Genomic DNA, 14,190 nt, shown 5'->3' with positions numbered 1-14,190 from the left:
GAGGGGACGCTGAGGGGAGGAAGAGGGGACAGTGAGGGGACGCTGAGGGGAGGAAGAGGGGACAGTGAGGGGACGGTGAGGGGAGGAAGAGGGGACAGTGAGGGGACGGTGAAGGGACGCAGAGGGGACAGTGAGGGGACGGTGAAGGGATGCAGAGGGGACAGTGAGGGGACGCTGAGGGGAGGAAGAGGGGACAGTGAGGGGACGCTGAGGGGAGGAAGAGGGGACAGTGAGGGGACGCTGAGGGGAGGAAGAGGGGACAGTGAGGGGACGGTGAAGGGACGCAGAGGGGACAGTGAGGGGACGGTGAGGGAATGCAGAGGGGACAGTGAGGGGATGCCAAGGGGCCACCAGCCACACCTACCCACGAAGTTCTTCCAGGAGAAGGGGTTGTCCTCCTGCTTCCAGGACGCAGGCCAGGCCATGAGCACTGTGTTGTGCTTCAGGCCGCCCAGGCCGGCCGACTGGATCAGGTGGGACATGCCGTCCCGCAGGCTGGACGAGACCACCAGCTGGCAGAAACCCTTGGCCTTCTCTGCACTCATCAGGGACCGAATGTTCTGTGGGAGACAGGACAAGTTAGTGCTACGGCCCCCAAGAAGGAGCGGGGCGCACAGACCCACACCCACCACCCACGGTGGCCAGAGCACCCCCACCAGCTCCGTGGACCCAGCAGGAGGGAAGGCCCGAAAGCTCAATGGTGTGCTGCGGTGCCGCTGTGTGCGTGTGCGTGTGTCTCTCTGGGGAGAGACACACAGAGCAGGTGCGACTGATGCATGTGCAGGTGATGTGGAGGGCTGCTCTGGGCACACAACGCCAGGCAGTTCTCTGAGGTGATCCACAACATTCTAGACCCACCCGCCACTTCACTTGGATTCTCTGGGCCAGGTTCATACACCTGGTGCCTCAGAAACACCCGAAAAAGGGTCAAACTAGCAACTCTTTAAAGAGAGGCCGTGAGGTCCAGGATGAAGCAACCCTAAGAACAATGGCAGTGGGGGAGGGTCACTGCTGTGTGCAGTCTCCTCCCGGGGGGAAGTGGGGGTCACTGCTGTGTGCAGTCTCCTCCCGGGGTCGGGGGTCACTGCTGTGTGCAGTCTCCTCCCGGGGTGTGGGGGGGTCACTGCTGTGTGCAGTCTCCTCCCGGGGTGTGGGGGGATCACTGCTGTGTGCAGTCTCCTCCCGGGGTGTGGGGGGATCACTGCTGTGTGCAGTCTCCTCCCGGGGTGTGGGGGGGTCACTGCTGTGTGCAGTCTCCTCCCGGGGGGGGTGGGGGTCACTGCTGTGTGCAGTCTCCTCCCGGGGTGTGGGGGGGTCACTGCTGTGTGCAGTCTCCTCCCGGGGTGTGGGGGGGTCACTGCTGTGTGCAGTCTCCTCCCGGGGTGTGGGGGGGTCACTGCTGTGTGCAGTCTCCTCCCGGGGGGGGTGGGGGTCACTGCTGTGTGCAGTCTCCTCCCGGGGTGTGGGGGGGTCACTGCTGTGTGCAGTCTCCTCCCGGGGTGTGGGGGGGTCACTGCTGTGTGCAGTCTCCTCCCGGGGGGGGTGGGGGTCACTGCTGTGTGCAGTCTCCTCCCGGGGTCGGGGGTCACTGCTGTGTGCAGTCTCCTCCCGGGGTGTGGGGGGATCACTGCTGTGTGCAGTCTCCTCCCGGGGTGTGGGGGGATCACTGCTGTGTGCAGTCTCCTCCCGGGGTGTGGGGGGGTCACTGCTGTGTGCAGTCTCCTCCCGGGGGGGGTGGGGGTCACTGCTGTGTGCAGTCTCCTCCCGGGGTGTGGGGGGGTCACTGCTGTGTGCAGTCTCCTCCCGGGGGGGGTGGGGGTCACTGCTGTGTGCAGTCTCCTCCTGGGGGTGTCTGAGTGGCTCGACTCCATGGGGGGTCTGCACAAGCGTGGCCGAGGGCCTGCCATGCACTAAAGCCACACGTGTGTGGACACAGGCCTTCCACCCTCTGATCATCGGGCAACCTCAAGCCCTGGAACCCCAGAGCCTGCCCTGCTGGGTCTCAGCCTTGTGTGGTACCAGTGGCCCCTTCCCGCCTGATTCTCCCTTTTGGAGCAAACATGCCTCTCCCGGACTGTCCCCTGCTGCGTTCTGGGATAACCACTTCCTTGCTTGCACAGATCTACAAACAGAGCAGTGCTGTCCACACAGATCTACAGACAGAGCAGTGCTGTCCACACAGATCTACAGACAGAGCAGTGCTGTCCACACAGATCTACAGAGAGAGCAGTGCTGTCCACACAGATCTACAGACAGACCAGTGCTGTCCACACAGATCTACAGACAGAGCAGTGCTGTCCACACAGATCTACAGACACAGCAGTTCTGTCCACACAGATCTACAGACAGAGCAGTGCTGTCCACACAGATCTACAGACAGAGCAGTGCTGTCCACACAGATCTACAGACAGAGCAGTTCTGTCCACACAGATCTACAGAGAGAGCAGTTCTGTCCAGGATGGACCAGATCCCACATTTCACTGGCTTCTGGTTTGGATGCTTACAGGATGAGATTTGGGAGCTCTGAGCGATGAGATTTACATGAGACTTGGGACTCAGCTGGTCTGTGCAGGGCTGAGACTTTGGGAGACGCTGGGATGGGGTGAACATACTGTACACGTGTATCAGATATGAATTTTAGGGCCCAGAGCACAATTGCAGTGGGTTGAATGGTGGCCCCCAAAAAGAGGATACCACATCCCGGCCCCGGGAACCTGAGAATGCGAGCTTATTTGAAAAAACTGTCTCTGTGGATGTATTGAAGAACCTTGTAATTAAGTGATGATCTTGAGAGAGCATCCTGGGTCAGAGTTGGGCCCTGAAGCCACTGACAAATGACCTTACAGGATGAAGGCAGGAAGAGCTCTCAGACTGGGAGGGGGCGGCTGCGTGCAGGCGTGGACAGAGGCAGAGGGACCGGCGCCCAGGGTCGCCTTGGGGCCACAGGAGCTGGAGGAGGCGTGAGGATCCTCCCAGGAGACTCTGGAGGCAGCGTGGCCTGTGGTCTCCTTCATCTCAGACTCCCGGGCTCCAGAACTGGGAGAGAACAGACGCCCTTTGCTGTGAGCCGTGTGGTCTCTATCCCATCATGGCAGCCCTGGGCCACTCAGAGACCAGAGCCACCACCTGAATCCTTTGCCAAGATTCCAGTGGCCCTTATGTCAGCCTGACTGGTGTCCTCACCCCCTACCCTGGCTCACACCTAGAGCTCCACCAGCCCTCCATACACAAAACAACACCCAATGTTCTCCCACAGCCCCGCTCCTCCTCGGGCACCCCTCGCCCACACCCTGCTCTCGACACCTCCACCTTCTGCCCAGCTGCCTGGGGCAAGACAGGACAGGGTGCAGGGCCAGCAGATATGCTCCTCTTTGAGGCTTTTGCTTAGGTCAGGAAAGGCCTGAACATGTTACCCCCAAGGGGCACCAGCCAGCGAGCAGAGGCAGGGGCCCCAGCGAGGCAGAGACCAGCTGGAGGCGGAGGCTGTGGGGTAGACACAGCGGCCCCTGGGCAGGAAGGCGCCGGGAAGCGCCCGCATCAGGGGTCACGTGGGAAGACGGCAGGAAGCACGGCTGTTTCAGCAAAGGCTGCACAGCGGCCCCTTTATGCGGCTGCTTCTCATCCCCACGAGACCCCTCTGCAGGGCAATTCAGGCTCTCTGTTCCTGGGCCCCCATCTGGCCGGAAACCAGAGCCCAGGGAAAGCGCTGTTCAGGATCAGCCAAGTTTGGACGCAGCCACTGGAGGGGCCCTGAGGGTCTCCAAGTGCTGGAGCCACGTCACGGGGGCCACTTCCCACAGGACCGGCTGCTGTGTTCACCCCACGTGCTGGCTCCGAGGAGTCGGAGCTGGGGATCTCCCCTCTCCTCCGGCCTCACCGTTGGGAAAACCACCTTGCAGGACTGCAGGGTTTCAGGAGGACGCGGCACTGCCCTGTCCTGGCAGGAACTCAGCACTGTGTCAGGGGGCCCTGTTACCACAAGTCCCCGCACCAGCCCGGTGCGGCAGCCACAGAGGCCCCCATGCAGACAGACCTCAACCCGGACGGCAGTGGGCCCTTTACAAGCGGGGAGCAAGAACGCCAGCGCCTTAGGACCCCTTTCGTGCCAATCAGTGCCACACAGAACCGAGCACAAGGGCGTGCGTGAGCCTCTGGCGACTGCATGAGTCACGAAGCCGCACGCTTCTTAGAGAAAAGTCTATGCTTTACAGACTTGCTCAGGCCGGGCGCAGTGGCTCACACCTGTAATCCCAGCACTGTGGGAGGCCGAAGCAGACGAATCACTTGAGCTCAGGAGTTCGAGACCAGCCTGGCCCCCGTGGCGAAACCCCATCTCTACTAAAAGTACAAAAATGAGCCGGGCGTGGTGGTGGGCACCTGTAATCCCAGCTACTTGGAAGGCTGAGGCAAGAGAATTGCTTGAACTCGGGATGTGGAGGTTGCAGTGGGCTGAGATCGCACCATTGCATTGCAGATTGCAGCCTGGGCAACAGGTGAGACTCTGCCTCAAAACATAAATAAATAAATAAAAACTAAAAAAAAAAAAGATTTGCCCATATTTCTCTAATTTCACACTAACATAGCCACAGTGGAGGAGAACACAGCTCCCCAGAGCAGTGCACCCCAGAGGCAGCCAAGGGAAGGCGGGGCCTGCAGCTGGCTCCAGCCCTCACCACTAATGCAGCTAAGTCACAGCCAAAGGCTCGCTGAGAGCAGCAGGGGCAGGGTGGGCTCAGTCTCCCATCGCGAGAGCGGGCTCCTGTCTGAGGCTGCCCCAGAGCCCCCAGCCGAAGGGCTGTCAGCCGGAGAGGATCTGGCTGTGAGCTGCATTAGATGTGAGAGTGAAAGTGAGGGCAGCTCTTCCCATGGCAGTGATGACTGTGGCAGAGCGTGGCAGGCCGTCCCATCATCCCCCCAGTCACTGCAATCCCGGCCCTGTCCCCCAGTCACTGCAATCCCGGCCCTGTCCCCCAGTCACTGCAATCCCGGCCCTGTCCCCCAGTCACTGCAATCCCGGCCCTGTCCCCCAGTCACTGCAATCCCGGCCCTGTCCCTCGTGTGCACAGACGCGCCTTCACACACCTCCAGGGAGGTCAGGTGGTGCCAGGATTCTTAGAATCCACACCATCGGGGCAGTTCCAACTCCAGGATTCCTCCTAAGAGCATTCCAGCACGGGATAAGCAACACAGAAAGGGACATACGGGGACCAGGACTGTGAACATGCCCCTGAAAACCACAATACCTAAATCCACAGGTTCACAGTCAATAGCAGCTAACGCCTGAACCTGTGGTGAGCCACGATGCCACTGTCAGGGAAAGGGAAGGCCCAGAGCATCTCCTGTCTTCCCTGGAAAAGCGACCCTGTGGAGCAGCCTGAGAGGGCAGCCGTCCACGTGGCCAAGGTGGCGGGAAGGGCGGGGGCCATGTTTTACCTCCACGGATCCTGGCCCTAGGTCACGCCACCTGAGGCTGCCACCGTCCACACGCCCACGGCCTGCGTTCCCACCCCTAGGCTGACCGGCCTGGATCTGGACGGGCCTCAGTGCGGCTGTGGTTGTGCAGAGAAATGGACAGCGGGGGCCACCTGCAGATGCCTGGACACACCCACAAGGCCCCAGTGGGGGCCTGACAGCACGGAGCTGGCTCCCGACCCACAGCAAGGACAGAGCGGGCACCGCATGGGAGGGGCCTCGGACACACACCACCACAACAGGCACTTTGGGTAGGCTCCACAGACTCCCACAGACACGAGGGGGAAGAAGGAGGCTCAAGGCATGAAAATCATGCAGGTGGGTGCTCAGAAACTCCCCGCTTTAGCGAGAAATACAGAAGTAACTCCAGGTGGCGTGACGGGACCCGCGGGCTTTGACGGTGTCATAATTCCATTTCCGGACAGGGAGAAGCTTCCATAAGAAGTTTGAAAATCAGAGAAATGAAGACATGAAGTCTCAGGCCCCGATGTCCTGGGGGAGCCGACTGTAGCAGCACGGTACACGCGCAGGGCACTCACCCGTCCCTCCCCACAAAGCTCTGAGTGGGCAGAAGTTCGGCCGCACACGGGCATCACGCTGACGCGGCCCCCAGTGAGCTCAAACAGTGGAGGAGACTGAGCTTGCAGCAGAACCATGACTGCGTCTCTGGACGGGGCTCACCCACGGCGGGAGGAGGCGGTCCCAGGGTTCGCCCTTGGAAAGCTAACGGCCCTCAGCGCCTCCCAAGCGTCCCGGGGTGCGGCTGGCACTCCCAGGCCTCAGCACACTGCTCCAAGCTCAAAGCCACCGTCACGGCTGAAACACAGCAGCGCCATGCACGGCACCGTGTTGACACATCGCGATGAGGACATACCAGGGCGCGTTTCCTGTGCAGCCCGGGTGGGAAAGGGGCCCGGCCCCCAGACCCTGCCCTGCCCACCTCCTCGGCCCGCTGTGCCTCTGTGTGCTTGTCCAGGTACGTCCCCTCCAGCACCGAGCCCACGATGGTCAGGCCCTTGCCGGCCTTCAGCTGAGATGTGAAGGACAGCAGGCGGGGGTGCTTCACAGCCTGCTCTGCGTCCAGGTTCAGCATCACCAGCACCTGGGGCCTGCAGCGGGCGTGGGGCGGCTGTTACCATGGCAACACTCACCCACACACCCGCACACGGCCCATCAACAGGGCAGGCGGGACGGCTGGGGCACGTGACACAGGTGGGACGGGGGACACATGACAGGCGGGACAGGTGACAAAAGGGGCAGGTGACACAGATGGGATGGGGAGACACATGACACAGGTGGGGGTAAGTTGAACAAGTGACAGGTGAGACAGGCCACACAAGCCAGGTGGGACAGGCAGGGCCGATGGACAGGTGGGCACTAGCCAGGCAGGACAGGTGAACAGGCAGGTTAGACAGGTGGGACAGGTGACATGCTGGACAGGTGAGACAATGGCCCAGGACACATGCCGGATGCCCCTGCCAAGACCCTGAGGGGACACTGGCCCAGGGCACAGGCCTGAGGCCGCCGCTGAGACCCTGAGGGGCAGAGGCTTCCTACAGATGACCTGTGCTTCAGCAGGAGCCACCCTCTCCCACCCCAAGCCCAGGGCTGTGCCGGCAGAGGGGCCGGCTCCCCACACCCCCGCCCTGCAGCAGGGACACCCCCGCTGCTCCAAGGCCCCCAGCTGTGCAATTCGCTCTGCACCAGGCAGTGTTCACACCCCAGACCGTGCCCAAGCGGCTGAAGGTAAGACGCCCCTGAGACTCCAAGGTCCCCACTCAAAGGCCAACCTCAGAAACGGCTCTTCTGTGCATCTGAGGAACACGGGGCACGGGCAGTACTCACCTCCAGTTCTTGGTGTGGGGAGGCCCGTGCTCCACACGCAGCAGGGCATAGCGGGCAGCGTTCAGGGACAGGCCGCGGATGCCGTCGCCCCACTCCTTCTCGGCACTGCGGGAAAGGAAGTGGGGGGCTTGTTCAGCCCATCTGGGAAAGAGGGGACTTCTGGGGGCAGGTGAGTCAGGGCAAACAGGACCCTCGGAAAAAGTCCCTGGATAAGGAGGGAGGCCTCCGTGCCCACCCCTGCCCTCAAGGGAGCCCGTCCCAGGAGCCACGGGGTCAGAGGGTGCCGTGGCTATGGAGCAAATGAGGTCTACGTCCAGCATGCGTGAGGCGCCTTCCTCGCAGGGTGGGGAGCAGAAGGCCTGTGACAGGGAAGTGGCTGGACCCTGGGAAGGAGGCGGGTGCAAGGGGAGGGAGGGAGGGCGCTGGGGCATGGGGAAGGACATCCGTGGCTGCCAAGTGAATACAGGCACAACCTGGGGACACCTCGCGAGACATGTAGCAGGAATAGTCAGCCATGGGCTCACCGCCTGCCGAGGACGGCACGAGACAAGAGCTCCAGGCTGGAGACACTGTCCACGAGTACAGGCACCTTGGCCTAGCTGGGGGCAGGAGAGAAACCCTGGCTTTCACAGCACAGCCCACCTGCATGTGCTCCCAGCTGCTCCCAGGATGGCACACAACATTCGGGCACCAGGGAGGCCCCTCTAGGGAGCTGCCCTGGGCATAGTGTGAGAGGGGCCCGCAATCCTGTGCACCGGGTCCGTGAGGGGGACTAACGGTGCTTACCCGCGGTACTCGATGTACTTGTAGATGCAGCCAGCGATGAGCATGGCGGACAGCGCATAGTACCAGGAGCAGATGAACATCAGTGCCAGGCACAGGCTCATGCCCAGGAAGGACAGGGTCCTGGGGGCGGGACAAGTGGCTCAGGGGTGGCCCAACGCCACACGGACACTGCCCCTCCCTCAGTGAAACTCTCTGTTAACACCAGGAAAACAGTCACTGATGCCTGACGACCATGCCTGCACCCAACCACCTCTGAGGGGTGACGTGGCTCCCTGGGCCCCTGTGGGAGCCGCTACTCCAAGACCCAGTACACAGCTCCAGCTCCCAGCGTGCACACAGCACCTCGGCTGTGCACGCAACACCATGGCTGCAGCATCCACCCAGCACCTGATTCCCGAGGAGGGGAGTTAAGAAGGCCCACAGCCCTGATGGAATACGCCCCAAGTCTGGGAGGGCCGGCTGACCACGGGAGGTACAAGGCGGCACACAGACACCTGGGCATCCTCGTAACCAGAGGCCTTCCTCAGGTGCAGAGGCAAAGAGAGGCCACAGTCTCATCAGCTGCCCAGGGGCTTACTCCGCAAAGGAACAGTCGAGGACCCGCCTGGGGTCTTCAGGCCCAGGGCAGCTGGCCTTGCAGAGACACCCGGTGTCCCAGCCTGCAGGGCCCCTGACGCCCATGCTGAGCGGCCTCCCCACTGGCAGAGGCACCCAGTGTCCCAGCCTGCAGGGCCCCTGACGCCCGTGCTGAGCGGCCTCCCCAGTGGCAGAGGCACCCAGTGTCCCAGCCTGCAGGGCTCCTGACGCCCGTGCTGAGCAGCCTCACCAGTGGTAGAACTTGAAGCGTGGACGCCAGTTGGGGGTACGTAGCAGGGTCTGCACGGCGCAGGCCAGGTTCACGAACAGGTAGCACATGAGGAAGAACCTGCAGGGACGACCAGACACTGACACGCACCGGCTGGGCCCCTCCAAGCCCCCAGTCACTGCAACCTGGGAGACCACCCTTGTCATCACTGTCCCTCCCACCTGCGTCTTGTCTCCCCGTGTCTCTGTACATAAGCTGACTCAGACTGACTCCGAATCAGGCCCCCTCAGGCCCCAGTCATCCTGTGGCCGCCTGGTCCATCAAGAGATGGGCCATTGTCCCTTCCCCAGCAGCCATTTGTTCAGCCACACTGTCCCCGGCAGACCCTGGCCGGCGCCTGCCTGGAGGCCTGTGCACCTGCCTTCCCCGGCCCAACTCCCTTCCCGGCAGGATCCTGACTGCCCACGGCTGGCCCTGCCTGTTTACTGATTGTCCTGAGCAGGGCCTCCCGTCCACACTGCCCCATGCTCCAGGCCCATACACCCAACCCCAGGTCCCCGTCCTGTGGGGGCTCACATGGAGAGGATCGGGGCCACGCTGTCCAGGGAGGCAATAAGGATGCCAGTCTCACAGATGAGGACCGTCAGCAACAACGCCCACGTGGGCTCCCCGTTGGCCTTCCCGTGGCCAAACACCTGCAGGGACAAGGGCAGGAACATGGGGCAGATGACACCACCCTTTTAGGAGAGAAGCTGCAGTCTGGTCAGGTCCAGCCCAGATGAGTCTTAAAGGCAAAGACCAGCAGACACCGCCTTTCACAGTAGGTCCCCGGGACGTCACCCGGCTGGCCTGGGAAGAGGCCCTGACAAAGGGCTATAGCCCAGGAGGCTTCAGAGCTGTGTCTGCACCGGGCTTGCCTGCAACCTGTGTGGCCTCAGCCCACCCCCCACCTGCCTCAGTTTCCCCGACCACACAACACAGGACCAGCGTCTCCAGGGCACTCACGGTTCCCCAGACCCTGTAGTGACCTTTCTCACCCTCAGGCCGCCCTCACCTCCCAGAAGCTGAGGCCCACGGGGTCTGTGTGTCCGTCCCCTTCCCGGACACCAGGCCCTAGGCCCGGCTGGGACTGACAAGATGCAACCACACAAAGGCCCTGTGGGTCGGCACCCTGCTGAGGGACCGGCGATGGGCGAGGACGGCTCTGCCATCCACAACCTTCCCACAGCTCCCCTGGGCCCGAGTGGCAGGAGGAGCCACAATCGGCAGCTCTGGGCACAGCACACGGACAGGACCCAATGCGGGCGTCTGTGCCATCCTCAGAACAGCCACACACTCTGGCTGCAGGCTGGTGGCGCCACCTCCCACGGGCTGAAGAGCTCAGCCACACAGAGAAAGGAGTGGCAGGCAGGCAGGGGGCTTCTGGCCAGACAACAGACCAGGCACCTCTGGACAGCCGCTCCTGACACACCCGGGGCTGCACTTGGAGGGACCTGCAGGCAGGAGGGCTGGAGCTGCCTCTGCCCACCACTCACCACCCACCACTCCCATGCTCAGAGCAACGGCCGGGGCAGAACGACCACCACGGGGTCCAAGCTGCAGGCATGTGCCCCACACACGGCACTGTGAGGATCCCGCAGGGGAACAGAGCCCGACCCTGACCTTCCAGGGTCCCCTCCCCGAGGACGCAGGGCTCACCCGCAGGAAGGGGATGATGCCATCACGGGCAATGGCCTGCAGCAGGCGCGGTGCCCCCGTGAGGCTCTGCAGGCCGGCGCCGCAGGTGGAGAAGAAGGAGCCGATGACGATGACCCAGGGGGAGGGCCAGGCCAGCATGCCGATGACCAGGTTCCCCTGCAGGGCCTCCCCGAACCTGCGGGCGGGCGGGCGGTTTTCAGAAATGTGCCTAAATCAGACAAAACGTCTTGTCCCACCGAGGGGCCCGGTGTGGTGGGAGCGGCTCCTTGGAAAGCTGAGGCCTGACCTCCAGTCCCCGTTGGCTGAAACCTCCACCAGGCTCTGCCCGGCCGGAATGCTCTGGAGGGTCTTCAGCGGGGGAGCGGGTCCTGCTCACCTCAGGGTCGCTCTTGGGAGCAGGGAAGACCCAGCCTGGCATCAGCTTCAGTCAGGGACCACCCAGGATCCCCGGGGCTGCCAGACAGGCACATCCCATGAGGATGCAGGTCAGCAACGACCTGCCTGGGACCCCACTACTTCTCCACTTGGCAGCAGGGCTGGGGGCTCTCCCAGGGCCAAGCCTCACCCGTCCACACCCCTGTGGCCTCCCCAGGAAGGGCCTGTGCCCCCAGCTGCATCAGGGCTTGGAGGCGGCTCTGAACGGTTCCCCAGGCTCTAGGCTCCGGTGGAAGAGACACACATCAGACCAAGGGGATCCCAACCCTGGGACCAGGACGGCGTCAGCTCTGTACACGGACATGAAGTCCTAGGGCGATGTGATTTCAAAGTCGAACTCGTCCTCAGGAAAACCCATGAAGACGACAGGCTTTGCACGAAAACTGCAGATGGAAACGTACTTATCTCGTAAGACCACACCTTCGATGCAGGCCCCAAACAGCACAATGCAGGAGAGATCTACAGCTCTCGTCAAGGAAAGGCGGGTCTGCGGGTGCAGGGTCCTCAGGTACGGGGGGTGGGGTAGGAGGGGAGACGCGCTGGCCCCAGGCTCCAGGTACGGGGGGTGGGGTAGGAGGGTGTCCTCAGGTACGGGGGGTGGGGTAGGAGGGTGTCCTCAGGTACGGGGGGTGGGGTAGGTGGGTGTCCTCAGGTACGGGGGGTGGGGTAGGTGGGTGTCCTCAGGTACGGGGGGTGGGGTAGGTGGGTGTCCTCAGGTACGGGGGGTGGGGTAGGTGGGTGTCCTCAGGTACGGGGGGTGGGGTAGGAGGGTGTCCTCAGGTACGGGGGGTGGGGTAGGAGGGTGTCCTTAGGTACGGGGGGTGGGGTAGGAGGGTGTCCTTAGGTACGGGGGGTGGGGTAGGAGGGTGTCCTCAGGTACGGGGGGTGGGGTAGGAGGGGGACGCGCTGGCTCCAGTTGGGCAGGGACCATTCTGCACCCCGTCCCATCCCGGGCACGTCCTGTCCCCCGCGTCCTCAGCACACCCTCCCGGGGCTCTGTCCAGCATCACAGAACAGGGCCCTGGGGTGGTGGAGACACACCTGGCCTGGTGCTTGACCGCCAGGGATCGGCAGGGGACCTCGCTGAGGGGACGATGCTCGGCTGGAAAGAGGCAGCCTTGGGATTGAGAAGCCAGAGGCCCCACGGGCCCAGCCTGCCGATGGCACACACCACACACAGCTGCGCGTCACTGTCCACAGGCAGCAGGGTGCCTGCTTCTGTTTTATCTACGACGGCATCACACAGTGGCGAAGAAGCCGGGGTCCTGACAGCAGCCCCAGCCCCGTCTCCCAGGGAGGATGACGTGGTCAGAGCCCGGCCTCACCCGGGAAGTCACACGCCAGTGGCCGAGGGTGCAGTGCTGAGCCGGGGAGGGCATGAGGGCCTCCCCCCAGGCAGAGGCTGGAACCCGCACCTCCCTTGCCTGCACCCCTCCAAGGATACAGATGAAAGACGTGGTCACTATGGCCAGGATGGTCCCCGTGGGGATGGACTTCTGCGCATCCTTGAGGTCCCCGGACCGGTTTGAACCCGCCATGATACCTGCGAACATGGAAAATGCTGCCAAGACCCATCTGAGGAGTCAGTGCCATGTGACGGCAGCCCCTGCCCAGAGAGCCGGAAAGGTGGTCTCTGGGGAGACCCCGAGGGTGAGCCGCTCCCGAGGCTGCAGTCCAAGCTCCACCGGCCCACGCTGCAGGACCACGGCTGGGGGGACGCAGGCCCAGGCACGTTTACCTCTCCCCTGGACCGAGGACAAGGCCTGACCCCAACACTGACCCCACGCCCCCCACACCCAGGGCTCCTCTGGAGCCTGCGTTAATCCCACGACCAAGGGCCAGCCCAGGGACGCTGCTGAGCAATGGCTCACAGGCCCCCCAGGACCTAAGCACTTTCGGAATGAGACCCCAGAACAACTCAGAGCCCAGCCAGCCGGGCGGGCAGACGCTGTGACCCCTCCTGCTGCAGTGCCACGTGGGCACCACCTTCCTCTAGGGAGCCACGGCCGCGGGCATTTCCACACAATCGGCTCCCACAGAGCTCCGGGAAGCCGGGTCGGTGGCGGCCACTTGACACCTGGCTCAGTCCCATCCAAGGCACAGCCTGAAGCGCCTGTGCTCAGGGTGGCCTGGAAGGCGGCAGAGCGCACAATCCGGTGCGGTAGAGCATAGAGACACCCGGAGCCACGCAGAGGCTCTGCCCCGCGCCCTCCACCCACGGCGCTGAGAGCAGACGGACGGGGTAGGCTGGAGCGGAAGCACACGGAGAGGTCCCCGGGCTGATCGCCCCCTCCACGGTGAGACGGGCCCACCTTCAGGGGTGGCGAGGTAAACACGAGACGCCAGCGCTGGGCCAGGCCCTGTGGCTGACCCTGGGCTCCAGGGCTTTGAGATGCGCTGAGATAAAGTCCAGGAGCAGACATGGGAGGGACCGGAAGGGCAGCCCAGGCCACACAAGCAGCCAGCGCCAGTCAGGGGCATCCCGACAGGAAGGCCGAGTGGAGACAGCCGGGGGCATGTGCGTGTGACGGGGGGAGCACGGGGCCCGGCCCCACCCCTTGGGGAACAACCAAGGGCCCCACCCCCGGTCAGAACAAGGCCCACTGTCTGAGGAGGACACAGAGGGCCGAGGTCCCCGGCCTCTGAGCTCACACGAGGCCACTCCTAGGCGTCTGCTAATATTGTGCCATGTACTCTCAGCAACCCTACAACAGCCTCTCCTGACACAGGCCTGCCCAGGAGAGCGGCAGACAGGCGTCTTACGAATCCATCAGGACACAGAGCGGAGACCTCAGCCGCTTCCCCTGAACCAAACAGGCAAGATAAGCAGGGACAGGAAGAAACACACTAGAGAGAGAGACAGAGAGAGACACAGAGAAAGAGACACAGAGAGAGACATAGAGAGAGAGAGAAACAGAGAGACAGAGAGAGAGAGATGGGGGAGGGAGAGGGAGACACAGAGAGAGACACAGAGACAGAGAGAGAGGGAGGGAGGGACAGAGAGACACAGAGAGAGGCAGACAGAGAGAGAGAGGGAAAGGGGGAGGAGGAGAGAGAAAGAGAGAGAGACAGGAGGGCAGAATGACAGAGACAGAGAGATGGACAGAGAGACAGAAGAAGGGAAAGATGGAGAGAGGCCGGGCGCGGTG

At 63.0% G+C, this 14,190-nt stretch overlaps 1 protein-coding gene across 5 annotated transcripts in view; it reads right to left on the bottom strand.

The window, feature by feature from the left end:
* Positions 1-14,190, bottom strand: part of LOC105464574 (solute carrier family 12 member 7) — a 102,827-nt gene that overhangs the window by 14,455 nt on the left and 74,182 nt on the right. For all 5 annotated transcript variants that reach the window (XM_071099132.1, XM_071099128.1, XM_071099129.1 and 2 more), the window contains 9 exons: positions 12,486-12,584; positions 11,443-11,500; positions 10,607-10,781; positions 9,485-9,603; positions 8,930-9,028; positions 8,104-8,223; positions 7,318-7,422; positions 6,413-6,581; positions 365-560 (listed from right to left, as the gene is read on the bottom strand). In XM_071099132.1, coding sequence (XP_070955233.1) covers positions 365-560; positions 6,413-6,581; positions 7,318-7,422; positions 8,104-8,223; positions 8,930-9,028; positions 9,485-9,603; positions 10,607-10,781; positions 11,443-11,500; positions 12,486-12,584 — 1,140 coding nt within the window. The remainder of the gene's footprint in view (positions 1-364; positions 561-6,412; positions 6,582-7,317; positions 7,423-8,103; positions 8,224-8,929; positions 9,029-9,484; positions 9,604-10,606; positions 10,782-11,442; positions 11,501-12,485; positions 12,585-14,190) is intronic.

This window comes from Macaca nemestrina, chromosome 6, assembly GCF_043159975.1.
Source record: "Macaca nemestrina isolate mMacNem1 chromosome 6, mMacNem.hap1, whole genome shotgun sequence".
NCBI lineage: Eukaryota > Metazoa > Chordata > Mammalia > Primates > Cercopithecidae > Macaca > Macaca nemestrina.
The sequence above is the reverse complement of the archived record's forward strand: the minus strand, read 5'-3'. Positions and strand labels throughout refer to the sequence as shown.